At 47.4% G+C, this 17,875-nt stretch overlaps 2 protein-coding genes across 7 annotated transcripts in view; one reads left to right on the plus strand and one right to left on the minus strand.

Annotated features, from left to right (window-relative positions):
- MARF1 (meiosis regulator and mRNA stability factor 1) overlaps positions 1 to 3,387 on the plus strand; it is a 39,810-nt gene extending 36,423 nt beyond the window's left edge. For 3 of the 6 annotated variants that reach the window (XM_069486892.1, XM_069486893.1, XM_069486895.1), the window contains exon 27: positions 825 to 3,387. In XM_069486892.1, the coding sequence (XP_069342993.1) occupies positions 825 to 1,069 (245 nt within the window). In that variant the 3' untranslated portion in view covers positions 1,070 to 3,387. The remainder of the gene's footprint in view (positions 1 to 824) is intronic. The other 3 variants (XM_069486891.1, XM_069486894.1, XM_069486896.1) reach the window with 1 other exon arrangement.
- A 4,256-nt stretch (positions 3,388 to 7,643) lies between these two features.
- Positions 7,644 to 17,875, minus strand: part of BMERB1 (bMERB domain containing 1) — a 94,782-nt gene continuing 84,550 nt past the window's right edge. The window contains exons 3-6 of the mRNA XM_069486085.1: positions 14,879 to 14,952; positions 12,649 to 12,763; positions 11,689 to 11,771; positions 7,644 to 8,904 (exon numbers count right to left, since the gene is read on the minus strand). Coding sequence (XP_069342186.1) covers positions 8,792 to 8,904; positions 11,689 to 11,771; positions 12,649 to 12,763; positions 14,879 to 14,952 — 385 coding nt within the window. The 3' untranslated portion in view covers positions 7,644 to 8,791. The remainder of the gene's footprint in view (positions 8,905 to 11,688; positions 11,772 to 12,648; positions 12,764 to 14,878; positions 14,953 to 17,875) is intronic.

Genomic DNA, 17,875 nt, shown 5'->3' on the forward strand with positions numbered 1-17,875 from the left:
TTCTGATAAGAGAACTATCCTGTGCAAGCAGATGTTCTGGAGTGTTCCTTTGGAATGCCAACTAGAGTTGGTGGCAGATTGACTTCAGCTCTTCTGTGGGGTTGTGGCTTTTGTTGGTTTAGTATACATGAGTTCAACCATATGCATGTGGCAAGAGAGAGGAAAATAACTTGAATGGTGTGGGCAGTTCTGTCAGCCTCAGTGTCAGCCAAAAAGGGGAGCTGGGCTCTGCTGTCCCCTCTGTCACTCTCACCCTTCCTGTGCCTATGGGAGCAAGAGCCCCTTGCCATACGCAGTGGGAGTCTAAGGCCTAGTGGCACATCTTTTTCAAGCAACATGACTCTGTGTGTACAGCAGGTGAGATATTTGTGGCCCATCCCAAGAAACAGCAGGGTATAAAACACTGCAGGAAAGCTGGCTGGGTCTGAATCCCTGGGTTTTTGAGGGTAATTTTGACCCTTGCGATTCTCCCTTTATCCTAGATCCGGGAGGAGTGGAATGGGCCAGGGCTCTCTGACACTAAGGCCCCTAACTACCTGACAGAGTGAATGGGCAGAGAATCCAAAGTGGAAAAAAAATTTTTTTAAACCATTGCCCACTGATTTATAGCCCAAAATAGATCTTTACAATTTTATAATCCAGGGGATGAGGGAGACATAGTTTATAAATATATGATTTATGTGCCACATCACATTGGCCACATAGCTAATAATTAGGTGTGACATCTGGGGGCTTATTTTTTGAGAAAATATGAGTAAGAAACTGAAAACCAGTACTTCTTACAGGTCCTGGAACTGAATCTGTTTGCTTTTCTGTGTTTACAGAAATTATGCTTTTAAACGAAGAGGAAAAAATTGAAATTCCGATACCAGTAAAGAATGAAACACTGACCTCTGACTCCAGCTCATGTAGCGTCTCAGCGGCTGTCCCTATGCCTCCCTGCCCCTCCTCAGAGCCCCCAGAGTCCCTGCTCAGCAAGGACCCGCTGGAAAGCCCGGCCAAAAAGCAACCCAAAAATAGAGTAAAATTGGCTGCCAACTTCTCCTTTGCACCTATAACCAAGCTTTAACCCCATTTCGAACATAGAATTAGGATGGGAAAAAACTGTGATTCTGCACACAAAAGTGGGTTCAAAAAACACATCCTTTTCTGTTTTAATGAAACCCCCCAGAAGCCACCGACTTCATCTTTAGATGTATTCCATAATGTTTTTGTTTCTTTTACATTGAACACAGCTTTGAGCTGAAGTGGTTTTTTTCTTTCTTTCTTCCCTTTTTTTTTTTTCTTTTTTTTTAATTATTTGAAGGAACTTCTGGCATTTGTTAAAGAATCCTTAATATATTTTACCAAATTTTTCTTAAGTATTATGAAGTATAATGGTGTTCCGTGAGAAGAAATCAGTAAGAACTCAGCTAGCAGAAAGTGGTTTTACTTCCATCGAACCACCTCAGTGGTGTAATCCTTCATGTAGCATAATATAGTCTCTCGGCCTTTGCTTACTGGTGTTTCCGACAGTATTAATCAGTGCATGATGTGTCTTTGAAACAAAGCCTGTCCCGTGAGCCTGTATGTTCACACACGGAAGGAGAAAGGCGGGCAAGGAGTTGAGAGTGGATTTTTAGGTTAGAATATGAAGGTTTGTGGCTTCCATGTGACTTGTAAATGTGCCTTGTTTTTTATTTAACTATGTCTGTAGTTGACAAATGTGGCTTCATCACAAATTTTTAAAAATGTTTCTACTTTGGGGTTCCATTTAGGAGCTTTCTAGAAAGTTGAGAATGTTTTAAGCTTCCCTTCTATGTTACGTTCCAGTTTGATATGGAGCAGGTTAAGGAAAAGGAGATGGTCTTGGTGTCATGAATTTAAAGTCAGCATTTGAAATACAACACACATTATTGTGTGTCAAGGGGCAATGTTGGGCAGAGAGTCTGATTTTCTAAAATATGCATCAAATGCATAAATTACAAATCAGAGCTGAGTGGTGAGGTGCTTTAACAGGAGCGGTATCAGTACTATTTCCACTAGGAAGAGACAGGAGTTCTATCTATACATATGAAGGCCAAGGTTGATCAACTTAACCTTGTTTTTGTAGTTTTAAAGCTGGTAGCTGGGAAGCTTTATATGTGAGTATATGTGTGTCTGTTAGCTCAGCATCTTTTAATAGTGTCTGTTTTTACTCTTGTTACTTCTCGCCATTGGAAGCATGTTTGGGATTTTTGGGGTATCTGACATGGAATGGCCTTCCTATCTGGGTGCCTGAGGTGTCCGCTGATGGGTGGCCTCTCACCCCCCTGGAGAAACCTGACATTTACAATGGATTGTATTTGTTGGGCAAAAAAGGCGGATTCATTCATAATGCAGAAAGAACCTGTTGGTGCAAGGTCTTCCACTAGTTAGATGGTTTCTTTTGGGGAAATGTTTATATTTTGTAACTTCTAGAAAGCCAGAAAATGGGCCCTGATTTCATAGCCAGCATTTTGATAAAATGCCACAAAATAAGGGCTATAGAGAGGTCTTTACAAGTTGAGATTTTTGTTCCCCAAATCTTTTAAATGAAGCCAGTGATTCTCAGTTCCCAACACATGGCCCCAATCAAGACGGAACAACACTGGAAAAACCTTCTAAGTATTACGGCACTCTGCGAATCCTTCTGAAGGCATTTCCTCTACAGACATAGTGTTACAGGAAGTAAAATGCAAATGTGCAATTTTTTTTAAGAAACTTTTAAACAATGTAATAACGTTGGTGTTGAGAACATCAGTTGCCTTATTCTAAGATTTCATAAGGCTGAATTTGCACGCATGGACTTCAGTTTTGCTAGCATGTAAAGAATTGTGGACTTTAAAAACATAACAGGTCTCGTTACAAGTCACCTGGAACAGTCTCAAAGAACAGGTTCTTTGGGCAACAGAAGAAACAAGTCCTGCGCTGTGAGTGTGTCTTAGTACCATTCACTGGAGTTGCCACTTAGTCTGGGACGTGTGTGTGACTCTAACAATCGCTGTTTGAAAATGTGAGCGAATACGTCGGAAGCACGTTGTGTTCATAATGTACTTCACAGTGGCCAGTCCAATTGCTCTCTATTTTTTTATCCAGAGGCTTAATTAAATGATGTGATAAAATGATGTATGAGCATTAAGACAATGGAATTCTTTATTTCTGGGTGGAAAGATGCACCAGATTAGATTTATCTGTTTTAAAAAAAAGATAAAATGTTATCACCAAAACCCCCTTTCCCATCTTGCACTGTTTGTTTTGGATTGGGTTTGGGGGAAGACATGTTTTTCTTAACTGTCTACTTTGTTTGAACACTTTTGTTATGGTTCGAGTGCTGTTTTGTGTGTTGGGACCAAACAGTTGTCAATAAACTTTACAAGCAAGCATCTAATTTGAGTTTTCCACGTGAGTGCTTTTGTCTGTCTGTCTGTGGGGAGGGATTACAAACCAGGCCAGTCCTGTCATCTTTCACTTCCCATCCGCCCAACTCCTCACCCTTTCTGAAAACAGGACTGTGAGGTGGAGAGCAAATTGGTCTGACATCGTAGGGGCCTTTCCACGCAGCACACAGCCCACGCAGGTGCCTGGACACTAGGCTTCCAAGAATCCAGCCTTAGTTCTGGCTTATGGTCGTGTGGAAAAACGCAGTAGCCACAAAAAATCTCCAGTTGAAAAACTAGAATCCCTCTCCTCGGGAACGAAAGCCACTTTGCCTGCTGCCTTGTCTGTGGTTGCCGCTAAGCATGTTCTGAATAAGCCAGTTTGGAAAACGCTTCTTGCACAGATTCAGTAGTGAAGCCCTCCCTTCCGTGAGGCCACCATCCCCCGCCGCCTCCATCCCCAGCAAGAATTTGAAAGGACCTAGAAGAGACCTGAGTAAATTGCTTCTTGATGAAGTGCAATGTTGTTTTTTTTTTTAAGTTTAATAATGCTAAAAGCTCTTAAGACCTTTGGGAATCCTTTCCTAACGTCTTTCATGATAGCAAATTTTTGCAGGAGAAGTCGAGCTGCCACCATGCCCCTTTAGAGTGGGGTAAGGCGGCTTTGTTAGGTCTAGACCAGGGCTGGAAACGGGGCTTTGCGTTTATCTGTGCACTTCCCGTCTGGAAGGCAGTTTGGAGGCGGCGGCTTAGAAGGAGGCTGTGTGAGTGAGAGCAGAAGGGCTGCAGTGAGCCCTCTTTGTTCCTTGTTCCAGGAGAAGCTCTGTGCTTTGGGATTCATCTTTCTGGTTTCTAGCTGCTTCCCGTGGGCTAAGGATGAAGCACGACTCAGAAGCCCCTGCAGCCTCTGCCCACCCATGACCTGTACTCGGGGTGGGGAGGACTTCTGGACCCCTTTGGTGTCCCTGGCTAAGGCTTAAACTGACAAAGACAGATTAGCAGGAGGAAAGCATACAAACGTGTTTAATACAAGCTTTACAGGAGCCTTCATAAGGAGATCAAGACTTGAAGAAAACAGGTAAGCCTGAGCATTTTTTATACTAGGTTTGATAAAGAGTAGAAAGTCATGGAAAAACATGCTAGGACAAAAGTAGGAACGAGCTAAGGGAGGTAGAGTGGGGAAACAGCGAGGCCTGTGTGTCCGTATCCCTCTCTGTGTGCCCCTTACCCTCACCCCCATCTCTAGAAAGAAGGATGCCATTTCCCTGGGTATAGGGAGGGTGCCCCTCGTGTGAGGGTCTGATGACCTGCTTCTGGGGAGAGCGGGAGGTCAGAGAGTCCTTCCTGCACCTGCTGTTTCTCAGTGACCTCCAGCTCAAATAGTCCCTATTCCAAAGAGGCACATTTTGGGGTGGCACATTCCAATCCACTTCATTTGGTCTGCAGATTGGGACAGGCTGCATATTCGCTCTGAGGATGGAAGGAGCAGGAACCCTGGCGCACTGTCCCTTAAGGCAGGGGTCGGCATGGTTCCCATCACTGCTCTTCCTGACCCTGCGTTCTCTTGCGTGGCTTTGCTTCATGCGACTGCAGTAGCTGGCTGAGCTCCCGGCTGCTAATGTGGTGACAGCATCAGCCTCTAACCCTGCTCTTTGCGGAGAGATTCGGAGGAGACTGATCTGATTTGCCCATTTGAATTAATACTTCCAGAGCAGAGTGTCAAACCTCCTTCCCAGGAGAGTTCTAGTCTCTCTCTTGGGGGTGGGCAGCCCCCTTGGGAACAACCTCGGTTGGAATATGAGGAAGTGGTTGGCAAATTAGAGAACTGGCAGGAAAGAGAGAGCTCATTTTTCAGGTGCACAGGTGTGGAGCTTAGAGACCCCAAGCCAGAGGATCAAGAGCTGGAAATTTCCTCAGCAAGACGAAGAGAACTCACATGTTCTGGAAGGAAGGATTTGGAATTGGCGGACTTGGAGCCCAGAGAAGGAAAAGGGGAAGAAACCATTGCAGGGTGGAGGGGTCACGCTTGTGCTAAGTGACTGGCTACTGGGTTCCCCCTCCTACAACGGGCCCTGGGGAGCCAGCCGGGAGCACCTGGGGGGAGGGGTGCGGGTGGATGCCGGGGCTAGCACGGACCATCTTGGGCCAGCTCGGCACTCTCTCTCCCATCCCGTGTGCTTCAGGCAGCTCATGTGAAGTCTCCTTCTTCCTCCTCCACCTGAAAGCCTTCCCAGATGCAGGGAGACCCTCTGCCCCCACCACCCAACCCGTGTCCCTTCACAGAGTTTCTGATGTCACAGTGAGTGTAGACAAATCCACCCAAGGGCTGCAGGCTCCCTGCCTTTGGTGCCTCAGCAGCCACTGAGGCTGGTGTGTCTGAGACAAGGAATCGGGAGAGAAATGTTGGGTTTAACTGAGTCCTCCACTTCAGGGTCTCACAGGGCTGCAGTGAGGATGGCAGAGTCTTGCTCTGTCACCCAGGCTAGACTGACCCCATCATAGCTCACTGCAGCCTCAAACTCCAGGCCTTAAGCAATCAATCCTCCCACCTCCTGAAGTGCTGGGATTACTTACAGGTGTAAGCCACCGCGCCCGGACTGTTACTCCTTTTGTCATCCTCCCCCATGGCTCCCCAAAGGAGCAAGCCTAGGCGTGCCCAACCCCACTGTCTGCAAGGTTTCTCAGCTTTGCCGGCAGCCCCGGTGATCCAGGAACATACCGAATTATTACTTTCTTCTGTTCTCCTGTGACAGCCTAAATAAATGAGTTGTTTGTTTGTTTTTAAAAAATCAATAGGAGTAGCGGCAACAGAAGGTAGGTTTACCCCAGAGCTTAGCAGAAGTACTAGAGGCAGGATGTTTATGAGGGTTCGATCTCCTTTGCTTTGTCGGATCAGTGAGTGACCGTCCGTCATTGGTCTGAGTCAGGCTTCCTTGACCCGTGTTTTCTATGGGAGAGGGGAAGGGGGGGCTCTTTGCAGCCTGAGATTTTACTGCAAATTAGAGTGGGAAAGGTCTGCAGTGGGCTGAACAGTGCCCCTGCCCCTGCCCCCCGCAAACATTCAAGTCTACCTGGAACCTCAGACTGTGACTTTATGTGAAATAGGGTCTTGGCAGAAGTAATTAAGGTAAGGATGGAGATGAGATCATATTGGATCCGGGCGGGCCCTAAATCCAATGACTGGTGTCCTTGTAAGATGAGGAGAGGACACACAGAGAGACACCAGGTGAGGACAGAGGGAGAGATTGGAGCGACGTGGCCAAGAAAGGCCAAGGGACACCAGGAGCCACCAGGACTGGGAAGAGGTGAGGAAGGATTCTTCCATATGGCCTTGGGACGGGAGAGGGCCCTGCAGACACCTTGTGAAAGGATGAATTTCTGTTGTTTTAAGCCACCTAGTATCAGGTCATTTGTGTGGCAGCCCTAGGACACACACCATCTGGCTTCATGCTTGGTTTAGAGCAGTGAAGGACACAGTGTCCCTGGGGCCAGCGTGGTGGACCCTCTCCAGTGTCGGAATGGCAGGAAGCAGCGTGCAGACCAAAGCCAGGACTGCACAGGACCACATCCGAGACAGTGGCAGGACTGAGGTCCTGCTGCCCCGGGGAAGGGGCCGTGAAACCCAAGACCGTGGGGCCCACCGTCAAAGACACGTTGCATCAACTCCAAAACTGCCGTGACTCGAGACACGTTCAGATTAACTTCTGATTTACAAATATGTTGAAAATGCTGCTCATTGCTGGCCCAAGAATTTTACTTCTAGGAGTTTATCTTAAGGGAACATCAGAAATTCAGATGAAGCTTTATCCTCTGGGATGTTTATCATGACATTATTTACAACACGGAAAAACTAGAAACAGTCTCAATGTCCAACAGTGAGGAAATGGTTAGATAAATTACAGTCTATCCACAAGATGGATTACTAAGCAGCCACTGATAAGATTTATGAAGAATGTTTAATGTTTACAAAGAGCTTTTAATGACGTGGGAGAACGGTGGTGATGTATGTGGAAAAAAAAGACTGGTTATAAAGTGATACAATATGATGTCAATCATGAAAAAAGAAATGGGCAAAAAAAGACTGAAAGGAAACATGCCAAGATGTCAACGTGGTCTTGAGTTGGAGGAATAATGGTGTTTAAAAGAAAAACGTTATACTTTTCTGTACTTTTAAAATGATTTACTATGTACATGGATTACTTCCATAATCAAGAAAAAAGTAAAAACTTGTAAAGTGTTGTGTACGTGGTTTCCATTTTTATTTTCTCTGATGGGTGACTGCACATCAGCAAATCTTGAGTTATACGCTGCTAACTACTGAGGCCGGTCACGACACACACACGTACAGAGAGGTCACACGAGCTGTGCCGGGCTGGCTGTAGCAAATGTACATCAAGTTACACGGGAGGAACTGTCTGGTGGCTGCGTAAGACAGGCCACCAAGTGCTGGGGCACGGTCGGGTCAGGCTGCCTCTCCCGCCGGGCGCTGTTCTTTATGGAGGTCTGTGTGTTGGGCTGGTGAGGTGGCGTCCGCTGGCATCTCTGCAGCGGCCCCCGGGGCGGGGGATGTGCAGTGCCTGGGTCAGCATCTGCTCTGGGTCCCCTTCTCGTCCACCCGGGCCTTGGTGTTGGAGCCTCCAGCTATCTGCCACCTTTTCTGCACACTGGATCTGCCCCAGCCCAGGCCCCCCCAACCCCATCCCATTCCACATGTCCACCTGGGGTGGACATGACAAGCTGAGAGCTCAGTGGACGCCCCCCTGATGTGAACTGTGCCCAGACACAGGACAGGAGGAAGCAGGAGATGTGACCACGACACCATACACAAGCTCCATCTTTACAGATGGGCCCTCTGTGTCTCTAAGAACGCTATGCAGACAGTGCCCGAGAGACACGTGGGCTGTGTGGGGCCCTCCGGGGCACAGCCGCTGGGAGAAGACAGACAGGGGACGGGGCCTGTGCCCGTCTGGGGCAGGCCTGACAGCAGAGCTAGGAGGGTGGGTGGGGGATGTGTCCAACATGGTGCTAGATTGTTGAAAAGTCACAACTACACACACCTGGGGAGCATGCCCCTCTCCCAGTTCATTCGCACGGTGGGTTAGCTACAGCTAGATAGAAGTGGAGATACACTTTTTTGAGGGAGGACCTTTCCTGGTGGTTGGATAACAGTGAGACAGACTCCTGGGTTTGGCATGCTCTGGGGAGGGCCATGCGACAGTGAGGGACTCCCTATTGCTACACTCTGTACAGGGTGGCCTGGCCCGCCTGCCGCGCCATGGCCCCGGGCGGCAGTCACGGGCTCACCTTCAACCCCTTCTGCCTTGGAGAGTTCTTGGGCCCCAGTGAAATGGAGGCTGTGAAGACAAGAGGGTGGGGGGGGGTCCCCGTGGCCCTGGGAGCACCCTATGTGGGGACTACATGATGTTGCACTGGGTGGCCCCACAGCAATCTTTGATGAGTGCCAGCCCTGTCTTGGCCACTGTGGGCTTGCTAGGTGGGGGCTCTGCTTTCTTCTCTGCCCGGGAGCCTGCAGCAGGACAGGAGCACAGAGAGAGAGAGGGACAGAGAGAAAGAGGTGAGGTGAAGAGAACCCTGACCATGCGCAGCCCCAGCCCCACCCCAACCCCTGGCCAGGTGTGGTTCCAGACCTTGTTCAGGTGATGTGCATTTTATATGGTACCTGTTCCCGCTTTCCTGTGGGCACATGGGCTTTCGGTTCTCAGCTTTCAGCCATAGCTTTTAGCCCTTCTCCTAGTCAGCTCTCCTCACCATCAGACCCGCCAAGCCTAGCACATTGCCTGGCATTTAATGAGTATTCGGCAAATGGAAAATGGGGAATTTTGTTCAAGTCACTTCAATCTGAGGACTCATATTTTTCAATTCTTCAAATTGCTCATACTTTTTTTTAAATACCTCCACCTCCCATTCTTTATCTCCTTCTAGAATGACTACCAGTTGTAAGTTGGACCTTCTCATTCTAGCCTCTATGTTTCATAATCTCTCTTTTATATTTCCCATCTCTTTTTCCCTTTGTGCCACATTCTGGGTAATTTTCTCAGGTCTGCCTTCCAATTTATGAATCCTCCCTTCAGCTGTGTCTCTATATTTAATCCATCGACTTTTTATGTCAGTGATAATTTTTTCAGAAGGCTAGTTTTTTACAAGTCCACCTATTTTTTTTTTCAAAGCATCTTGCTATTTCATTTTGGTTTTTATTCCTTCTCTTATCTCTTCAGTAAATTAAATATACTTAGTTTATTGTCTCTTTTAAATAGTTCTATTCTTTCAGGTTCTTGGAAGGACATTCTCTGTGTTGCATCTACTGATTCCCCTCATGGTGATTCAATTGTTCACAGGTTTTTAATTTTTATTGAGAGCTCATCTTCATGGGGGTTGTTTTATCTGTGGGAGTGCTGCGTACCACGGGATTCAAAGGATCCCTACTTAGCAGTTTTGCATTTGATCTTGATAAGGTCTTAGAGATTTCACTGGTTTTAGAGTAGTTTTTATTTTTCAACTTGGGATTCCAAGCACCAGATGTAAATACTAGGCCCCTTGCATGTGGTGCAGGCTTGGTGTTTTGATTTCTTGCCAGAATCCTCTTTTTACCACCCATAACCCTACATAGAAGGCAAATTTCCTTGCTCCTTCTCCATGCGGCTAGGTGGAGTTTTTCTTCATGGCCTTTCATGGAAGAGACAGGCCAGTGAGGATGCTGGCTTTAGGCAGTGATCATGTGTCTTGTGGTTTTAGGGGCCAGCAGAAGGGACCATAGTTCTTCTCTTCCCTTACTCCCCACTCCCCACCCTCTACAACCATGTTTTCATAGGATATTAATGGACAATCAGTGAAAACTGGGTTTGTGGTTGTATAGATAGTGGCAGCTTTTGTTTTTTGTTTTCTCAGCAAGATTCCCAGTCTCTCCTCCTCTGGTAACAGATCATGTCCCTGTGGCTGCAGGAGTGGCATGTTACACAGACCTGGCCAATCACAGTACCCCAGCCTCATGGTGACAGTAAGAGGTGGGAACATGATCCAAGAAGAACTGATTAGACTCTTTCTCTGAGAGTTATGTATTTAGATGTCAGGGAAAAGAATCTGTGGCACTGCCTCAGAGCTTCTAAGTTATCAGTCTGGAGTTCTGGCCCCATAGAGAAGGCCCATGTAGCAGGAGAAAACGAGCTAACATGCAAAGAGGGACAGAAACGAGAAAGAGAAGGATAGTGAGGGAGCTAAGAGTGTTCAGTCCTTGAGGCCCTAGTTCTTGCTCTTCCTCCAACAAATACCGTTTTTTTTTTTTGCTTAGATTAGTTTGAACTGGGCATCCATTTCCTTCTTCTTTCTCTCTTTTTTTTTTTTTTTTTGAGACAGAGTCTCACTCTGTTGCCCGGGCTAGAGTGCTATGGCGTTAGCGTAGCTCACAGCAACCTCAAACCCCTAGGCTCAAGCGATCCTCCCGCCTCAGCCTCCTGAATAGCTGGGACTACAGGCATGCGCCACCACGCCCGGCTAATTTTTCTATTTTTTGTAGAGACAGGGTCTCACTCTTGCTTAGGCTGGTCTCAAACCACTGGCCTCAAGCGATCTTCCTGCCTCAGCCTCCCAAAGTGCTAGGATTACAGGCGTGAGCCACTGAACACAGCCTCCATTTCTTATAACTGAAAGAGGCCTCACTAATACAGCAGTTAGACACATTGGAGAAACACCGGGTGCACATAAACAAGACAGGTCCTTGACAGCAGGATCCATTATCACTTCAATATCCTAATGGACACTGGGACCCTCCAAACAGGTCAAGCATGCAGCACTCACTAACTTATTTCACACAGAACCCTTTTTGCTCTGGGTATCCTGGGAGGCTAATATTCTGAGAAGTGTGCTTCTCACTCCTCCCGTGATTCCAGCCCTAATAGAGGCCAGAGCTCCCTGAGCCTGAGTGGCCACCCAGCTCCTTCTATGGAATTCACCAAACCATGTAAATAAGGCGGGGACAGCTACTGCCAGGACCAGCTACATAGTTTGTGGAGTTCAGTGCAAAATAAAAAACTCAGGGCCCCTTGTTCCAAAATTTTTAAGAATTTCAAGACAGCAATAGCAAAACATTAAACCAAGCAAGGTACCCTTCCAGGTGTGGGGCCCTGGGCAACTATATAAGCTGCAGGCCCATGAAGCTGGCTCTGCCTGCTGCCATCTCATGCTCAAGTCTGATCTCTAGAAAGCATTTTGTTGTGTCCCCCTCTGGCTCCCAGACCTCTTTGAAATATCCTTTTCCCTTTCTGGGAAGACGAGAAGGAATAACATATGCACTCACTGGCTGGAGATTTGGTTACTTTGTCTAGAGGTTTTAACTTGATTCTCAGGAAATCGGCCATTTCCTTGTCTTCTTCTTGCTCCCTGTGAAGGCAGATGTGTAAAAGAGAAGAGGAAAGCACAGTAAGCAAAGAAAACTTCAAGGAACCAGTGAAATGAGGCCGTAGGTTAGTGCATGGAACCAAGTGTTAGGCTTTGTGGATGGTGCATATATGTTGTTGTGTGTTACGTGTGTACATTGCATTAATGATCCTGCTCTGAACCAGAAACACATAACAACAATGGGGTAAATGCTTACCCAGAGCTAGAGTGAGACCCCAGGGCAGAGGCCGGAACATTATAGGACCCAGCCTTCCTGCTGGGGGTCAGTAAGCCAGGCAACACCTCTCCTGACCGTGTACCTTTAAGCTACACTATTCATCTGTGCTCCCAAAAGGGACATGGCAAGGCTGAGAGAACAAGTCACCTTAGCTCTTTCAGGGTCACCAGGATAAAGCTGGAGGGTCCAGCCTGGCTGAGCTAGGCCAGGCACATCCCAGGGGCCTTGGAGAGGGGTCTCTGAGAACACAGAATAAAGAAGAAGTTGCCTTCTGGGTTGGAAGGGACCCTGAGGGCCTCTCTTCTTGTGGAGAAGGAGAAGTTTTGAGAAGTTGCCTTGATGAGTTGGGAGGTTGTGTAGGAACCTCTGCCATGTGTTATGTAATATAATTCCTCCCTGGTCATCTCCTTGAATGACATTCACTTAAGACACACAGATGTTTGTAAGACTTTTTGGAGCTGGATTTGAGTTTTTCTTGAATGTGAAATGGGCCCTCAGGCCGGAAGGCTGGGGTTCATTTGGATGCAGTGTTGGGGGACTTTTGGCTGAGGCCATGCGTGCTAGGCAAGGCTGGGAGTCCCAGGAGCGGACGACAGGTTCTGGAAGGAAGCCAATGGCGGGCACGGACATGAGCCCACTCACCGTAACCGCTCGACCTCCGCGTCATCCACCAGGAAGTCTCTCTTCTGCACCAGTTTGTGGATCTTCTGGATCAGTTCATCCTCTCTCTGTTTCTGCAGCTTGGTTTTTTCTTTTTCTGGGAAGAAGAAAACATGGGCAAAGAAACAGATGAGGGTGACTATGGAAGGCACTTGAGTCCGAGGGGCTGGGGTGGGAATGCCAGCTCTAAGCACCCGGACCCCGTCAAGCCTTGGTTTCCTCCTCTGTGAAACACACTCAGTAGCCTCAGCAAATGGCTCAGCCGGGAGCGTGGCCTTGGCAGGGATCACTCAGTAAGTGCTAATGACACAGCAAGGGGCTCTGTGGGGGGCAGAGGGTGAGGAGGGGCTCATGTGGGTGAGCCAGGAGGGAATTACTTCGTGGCGAGGGTAAAGCTGTCCCAAATACCAAGGGCTGGGATGCCAAAGAGAAAAGCAAAGAGAGAGGGCTGCACATGAGGTGTGAGGACACTTGGAGACAAAGACTTAAACCCACTTCGGGCTCCTTCTGCTCAGACCCCTTCAGAGTAAACCACGTGGGGCAGCTTGTCTAGCTGCCTGCCCATGACAGGCGTTGACAGTGTCTTCTAGATCTGGAAGCAGAGCCAGAGGTGAGGAGCGAGAGGAGAGGAAGTTGGCTTCTCCCATTCCCCAGTGAAGAAGGACAGTGGAATCGCTACCCACCCCCCATTCCCAGCCAGCGCTGCGATGGACGATGGCAGTAGTACCCCCTAGCTGTCACTCCCTTTCAATTAGGAGAGCCTAGTCACTCATTTATTCCCAGGGCCTGCACAGTGCCTGGCACCTAGTAAAGGCTCATTAAAGAAATAGTACCCAGTTCTATCGTCATTTCACATGCCACCCTTACAATAAGACTGTGTTTGAACACGCCCATGCTTTGCATTTGTCGTATGAGATATTCAAAACAACCACGAGAGGGTGGCATTATTGGCCCGCCTCATTTTACAAACAAGGAATCTAAGGCTCAGAGAAATTAAGCTGTTCAATGAAGGTCACCTAGCTGCTAAGGCTGGATTTGAACCCAGATCACTGTACCCTAAAGTTAACAGTTCTTAAATGGGGGCAATGTCGCCCCCCACCTTGGGGGACATTCAGCAACATCTGGAGACATGTTTGGCTGGCACAATTGAAAGGGCAGGAGGAAGTTGTGCTGCCGGCCTGTAGTGGGTAGAGGCCAGGGATGCTGTTTAACATCCTACAAGGCACAACACAGAGCCCTCCAACCCAAACAAAAAGTTATGAACCCCAAATGATGATGCTGACATATTGACAGTCCCCGTTGTCAACAGCGTCAAGGCTGGGAAACACTGCTCTCATTCTGTACTCATAGCTCAATACCAGTTGTCACTTATGGGGACCCACTGTGTGCCTGGGCAGGAGGGAATCATTCCATGTTCCTCACTGTGTGCCCAGCACCGAGCTTAGGGCTTGCTGTAGAGCAGACTCTTGGGATGCACTTCTTGAACTCAGAGAGTGGTAAAAACATTCAAGTCAAGGACAGTAGTGGCTGCTTCTCCAGCCTGTGTTGCTCCTTGCCACGGCCAAGTTTCTTCAGCTACAGCTGTGTTTTATTTAGTCAATAAACATTCCCTTAGCACCCACCAAACCCTCTTGTTGTGCCCTCAAGGAGCATGAAGTCTGAAGAGAGACATGCCCCACGGAGGGCATCTAACCCTGCCTAGCTGGGCAGGGAAGGCTTTTATGGGGGAAAGGGGCCAAATAAGTAATGTTACTAATAATTAGCAAATCTGGGTTGACTCCAGAGTTGGAGCATGTAACCACTATACTCGTTCCCAAACAGGGTAATAAGGGTAATAACTGCTAATATTACCGGACTCTTTGGGCCAGATATCAAGCTAAGCACTTGCCTTGCATTGTCTCATCGAGTACCATGAGATTTATACCCAATGCATTAGGTGCTATCACTGTTACTACCACTTACAGAGGAGGAGAAATTAGTCTCAGAGAAGTAAAGTGACTCGCCCAAGGTCAAGGAGGTGGCCAGAATTAGGACTTGAACCCAGGTCTGCCTGACTGGAAGTTGCGTTTGAACCACGCGGTCAGGGAGTGCTGCCCTGCAAGAATGAGGCCACACTGGGAGAAGACAGGAACTTTGTCCTCCAGATCCCAGACGGGCCAGGCTGGCGGCCCCGAGCAGCTGCTTGACACGAGGTAAAGTCACAAATGGTTACCTGGGATGGCGACCAAGTTCTGCAGCTCCTGCTTCAAGTCCATGATGTCTTTGCAGAGCTGGATGTCATCCATCCTGGGGAAACAAGACACCACAGGACAGCAGGTTACATCACCAGAGCGCTGCACCCAGAGCACCACCCTGGCTAAAACAAAGAGGGCTTGTGAACGTGACTTATCCCTTATAAAGGCCATATGTGCTCGTTGTAGACATCTTCCCTCAAAAGGAGAAAGCCAAAACCACCCATCATCTCACCACGTAGAAATGATCCATCACTGTTAATAATACCTTGATAAAGTGCCTTCCGACCTACATGTACCTGGCTTTTCTTTGCTTACACAAGTGAGCTCATGCTGCACATTCAGTTTGTTTTTAGCTCATGTTAAAAATTTTTCAACAGTACAGAAATTCAAAACAGAGAGAAATCTCCGTCTATCCTTTAGAGAGAACCATTGTCAACAGTTTGGTATGTATTCCTCTAAATTAAAAAAAAAATGCTTATGCTTATACTACCATATAGGACACCACTGGTATTGTACAAAAATATTTTGCAATTTGCTTTTTTTAAAACTTTTTTTAATATGGAGGGAGTGAGGAGGGGGGATTCAGTTTCCTATTTTTCTTTCTTTCTTTTTTTTTTTTTTTGAGACAGAGTCCCGCTCTGTTGCCCAGGCTAGAATGCAGTGACGTCATTGTAGCTCACTGCAACCTCCAATTTCTTAAGTGATCCTCCTGCCTCAGTCTCCTGAGTGGCTGGAATGACAGGTGTGCGCCACCACACCCAGCTAATTTTCCTATTTTTAGTAGAGACGGGATCTCACTCTTGCTCCGGCTAGTCTTGAACTCCTAAACAAAAGCCATCCTCCTGCCTCAGCCTCCCAGAGTGCTAGGATTACAGGCATGAGCTACCGTGCCCAGCTTTTTTTCAACTTAATAATCTATTTTGAGCATCTATCCATGTCAATACATACAAATCTCATTTTAAACAGCTGCATTAGTATTCCATTGTATTGATATACAGTAATTTATTTAATTATTCCCCTATTCATAGACATCTGGGTTGTTTCCTAATACATTTCTAGGATAAATTACTAGAAATGCAATTGCTGGGTCTAGTGACATGAACACAACATTTCAACAGGCATTTCCAAATTGTCCTCCAGAGAGATTGTGCACAATATTCCCACCACCAGCGTATGGGGGGACACTCCCTTCTGTAAGCTCGGAAAGTGGGTTGCATGTACAATTTTGCATTACTCACTATAGTTTTGTGTGTGTGCTATGAAAATTAACTTACCTTACTGTAAACGATATTTGTAATGATTGCCTGGCATTTCACCAAGTAGATTTATCAGGGTTGTGTAATTATGCCCTTATCTTGATAACTTAGATAGGCTGTTCCCATGGGTTGTCTGTGCTATTTTGGCCAGTACTGGATGAACATCGATTCATAGAAGGCTCTAGGCTCATTTGGGGACAGCAAATGAGATTCTCAGAAGTGGAACCAGTGAGTACAAAGGGATTGATATGCCCACAGCTGTTGAAACATGTTTGCAGATCACTTCCCCATGGAGTATGTATTTGTGTGTGTTCATTCTGCACGTCTTTATTGAGCATCTACTATGGTGGCCACTATCCTCAGCTCTGGGGATGTAGCAAACAAGACCAAGCCCAAAGGAAGCTGACATTGTGGCAGCAGAGACAGAGGGAAGACACACGTATGATACTTCAGGTGCTACGAAGAAGAGTGAAGCAGGTGAGTGGATGGACTGGGTCAGTTTGGATGCAATATCCTACTTTGCTCCTGACAACTGTCCTTGGGAGAGATAGAGGTACGGCACTAATAGTCTCATTTTACCTATGAGGAGACAGGTAGAGGGGATGGGCTGAGTGCAAACAGCTAGCAACACAGGACCAGGACCAGAGATTGACCCTTTGGATTGGAGTCCACTGATCTTTCTGCCCCATCCCACAGCGTCTTCATCAAGAGCCCATCTGCTGTCTCCTTTCAGCAGTGCCATCTGCAGACCAGCATAGGGGACCCTGCCCCTTGCTGGTCAAGAACTACCCATGTTTTCCATTCCAATCCCGGCATCCCAGCTTTCAGAAGAGGCAGGGATGCCTTGTCTCAGCCTGCATCTCTTGTTGCCAAGGCACGCCAAGCTTTTTTCAGGCCCTGCCCTGGGATGTCCTAGCAGGTGGCAGCTGCCTCGAATGAGCTTGGACTTGCCAGAAGAGCACAGACTGTTCCTGTGGGTTTCCACAGGCGATCACCCAACTGGAGGGACCCCGGAATCCTTTTCCACAGCTAATGCAGAGATAAGCCTATAGCAGTGGTTCTCAGTGAGGGCCATGTTGGTCCCCAGAGACATCTGGCAATGCCTGCAGATATATCTGATTATTTTTTTAATGCAACTGGGTGTGTGTTGTTGGGCGGTGGTTGCTACTGGCATCCAGGGGGTAGAGGCCAGGAGTGCTGCCAAACACCCTACAGTGCACAGAACAACACCCACAACAGAGAATGATTTGGTCCAATATGTCAATCATGCTGAAGTTGAGAAATTTTGGATTATAACTGCAGAGTTGACAGAGATAGCTTGTTGATAATTTTTGAGAGGTGAGAGAGGAGAAGATGGAGAAAGGAAAAAAAAAGAAAGACAGGTAGTGATTAGGAGCCAGGGTTTTGGTACCTAACAGCTCAGGTTCAAAGGGGCCCATCATGCTCCAGTGACTTCATCTCTCTGAGTCTTTCTTCATCTGTTTATTTATTTTTTTAAGACAGGGTCTCTTTCCGTTTTCTGGGCTAGAGTGCAATGGTGTCATCATAGCTCACTGCAACCTCAAATGCCTGGGTTCAAGCCATCCTCCTACTTTTAAGAAAATTTTTTGTAGAGATGGGGTCCTGCTATGTTGCCCAGACTGGTCTCAAATTTCTGGGCTCAAACACTCGTACTGTCTCAGCCTCCCAAAGTGCTGGGACAGCAATGGGGAAGCTGCG

Source organism: Eulemur rufifrons, chromosome 14 (genome assembly GCF_041146395.1).
Source record: "Eulemur rufifrons isolate Redbay chromosome 14, OSU_ERuf_1, whole genome shotgun sequence".
Classification (NCBI taxonomy): Eukaryota; Metazoa; Chordata; class Mammalia; order Primates; family Lemuridae; genus Eulemur; species Eulemur rufifrons.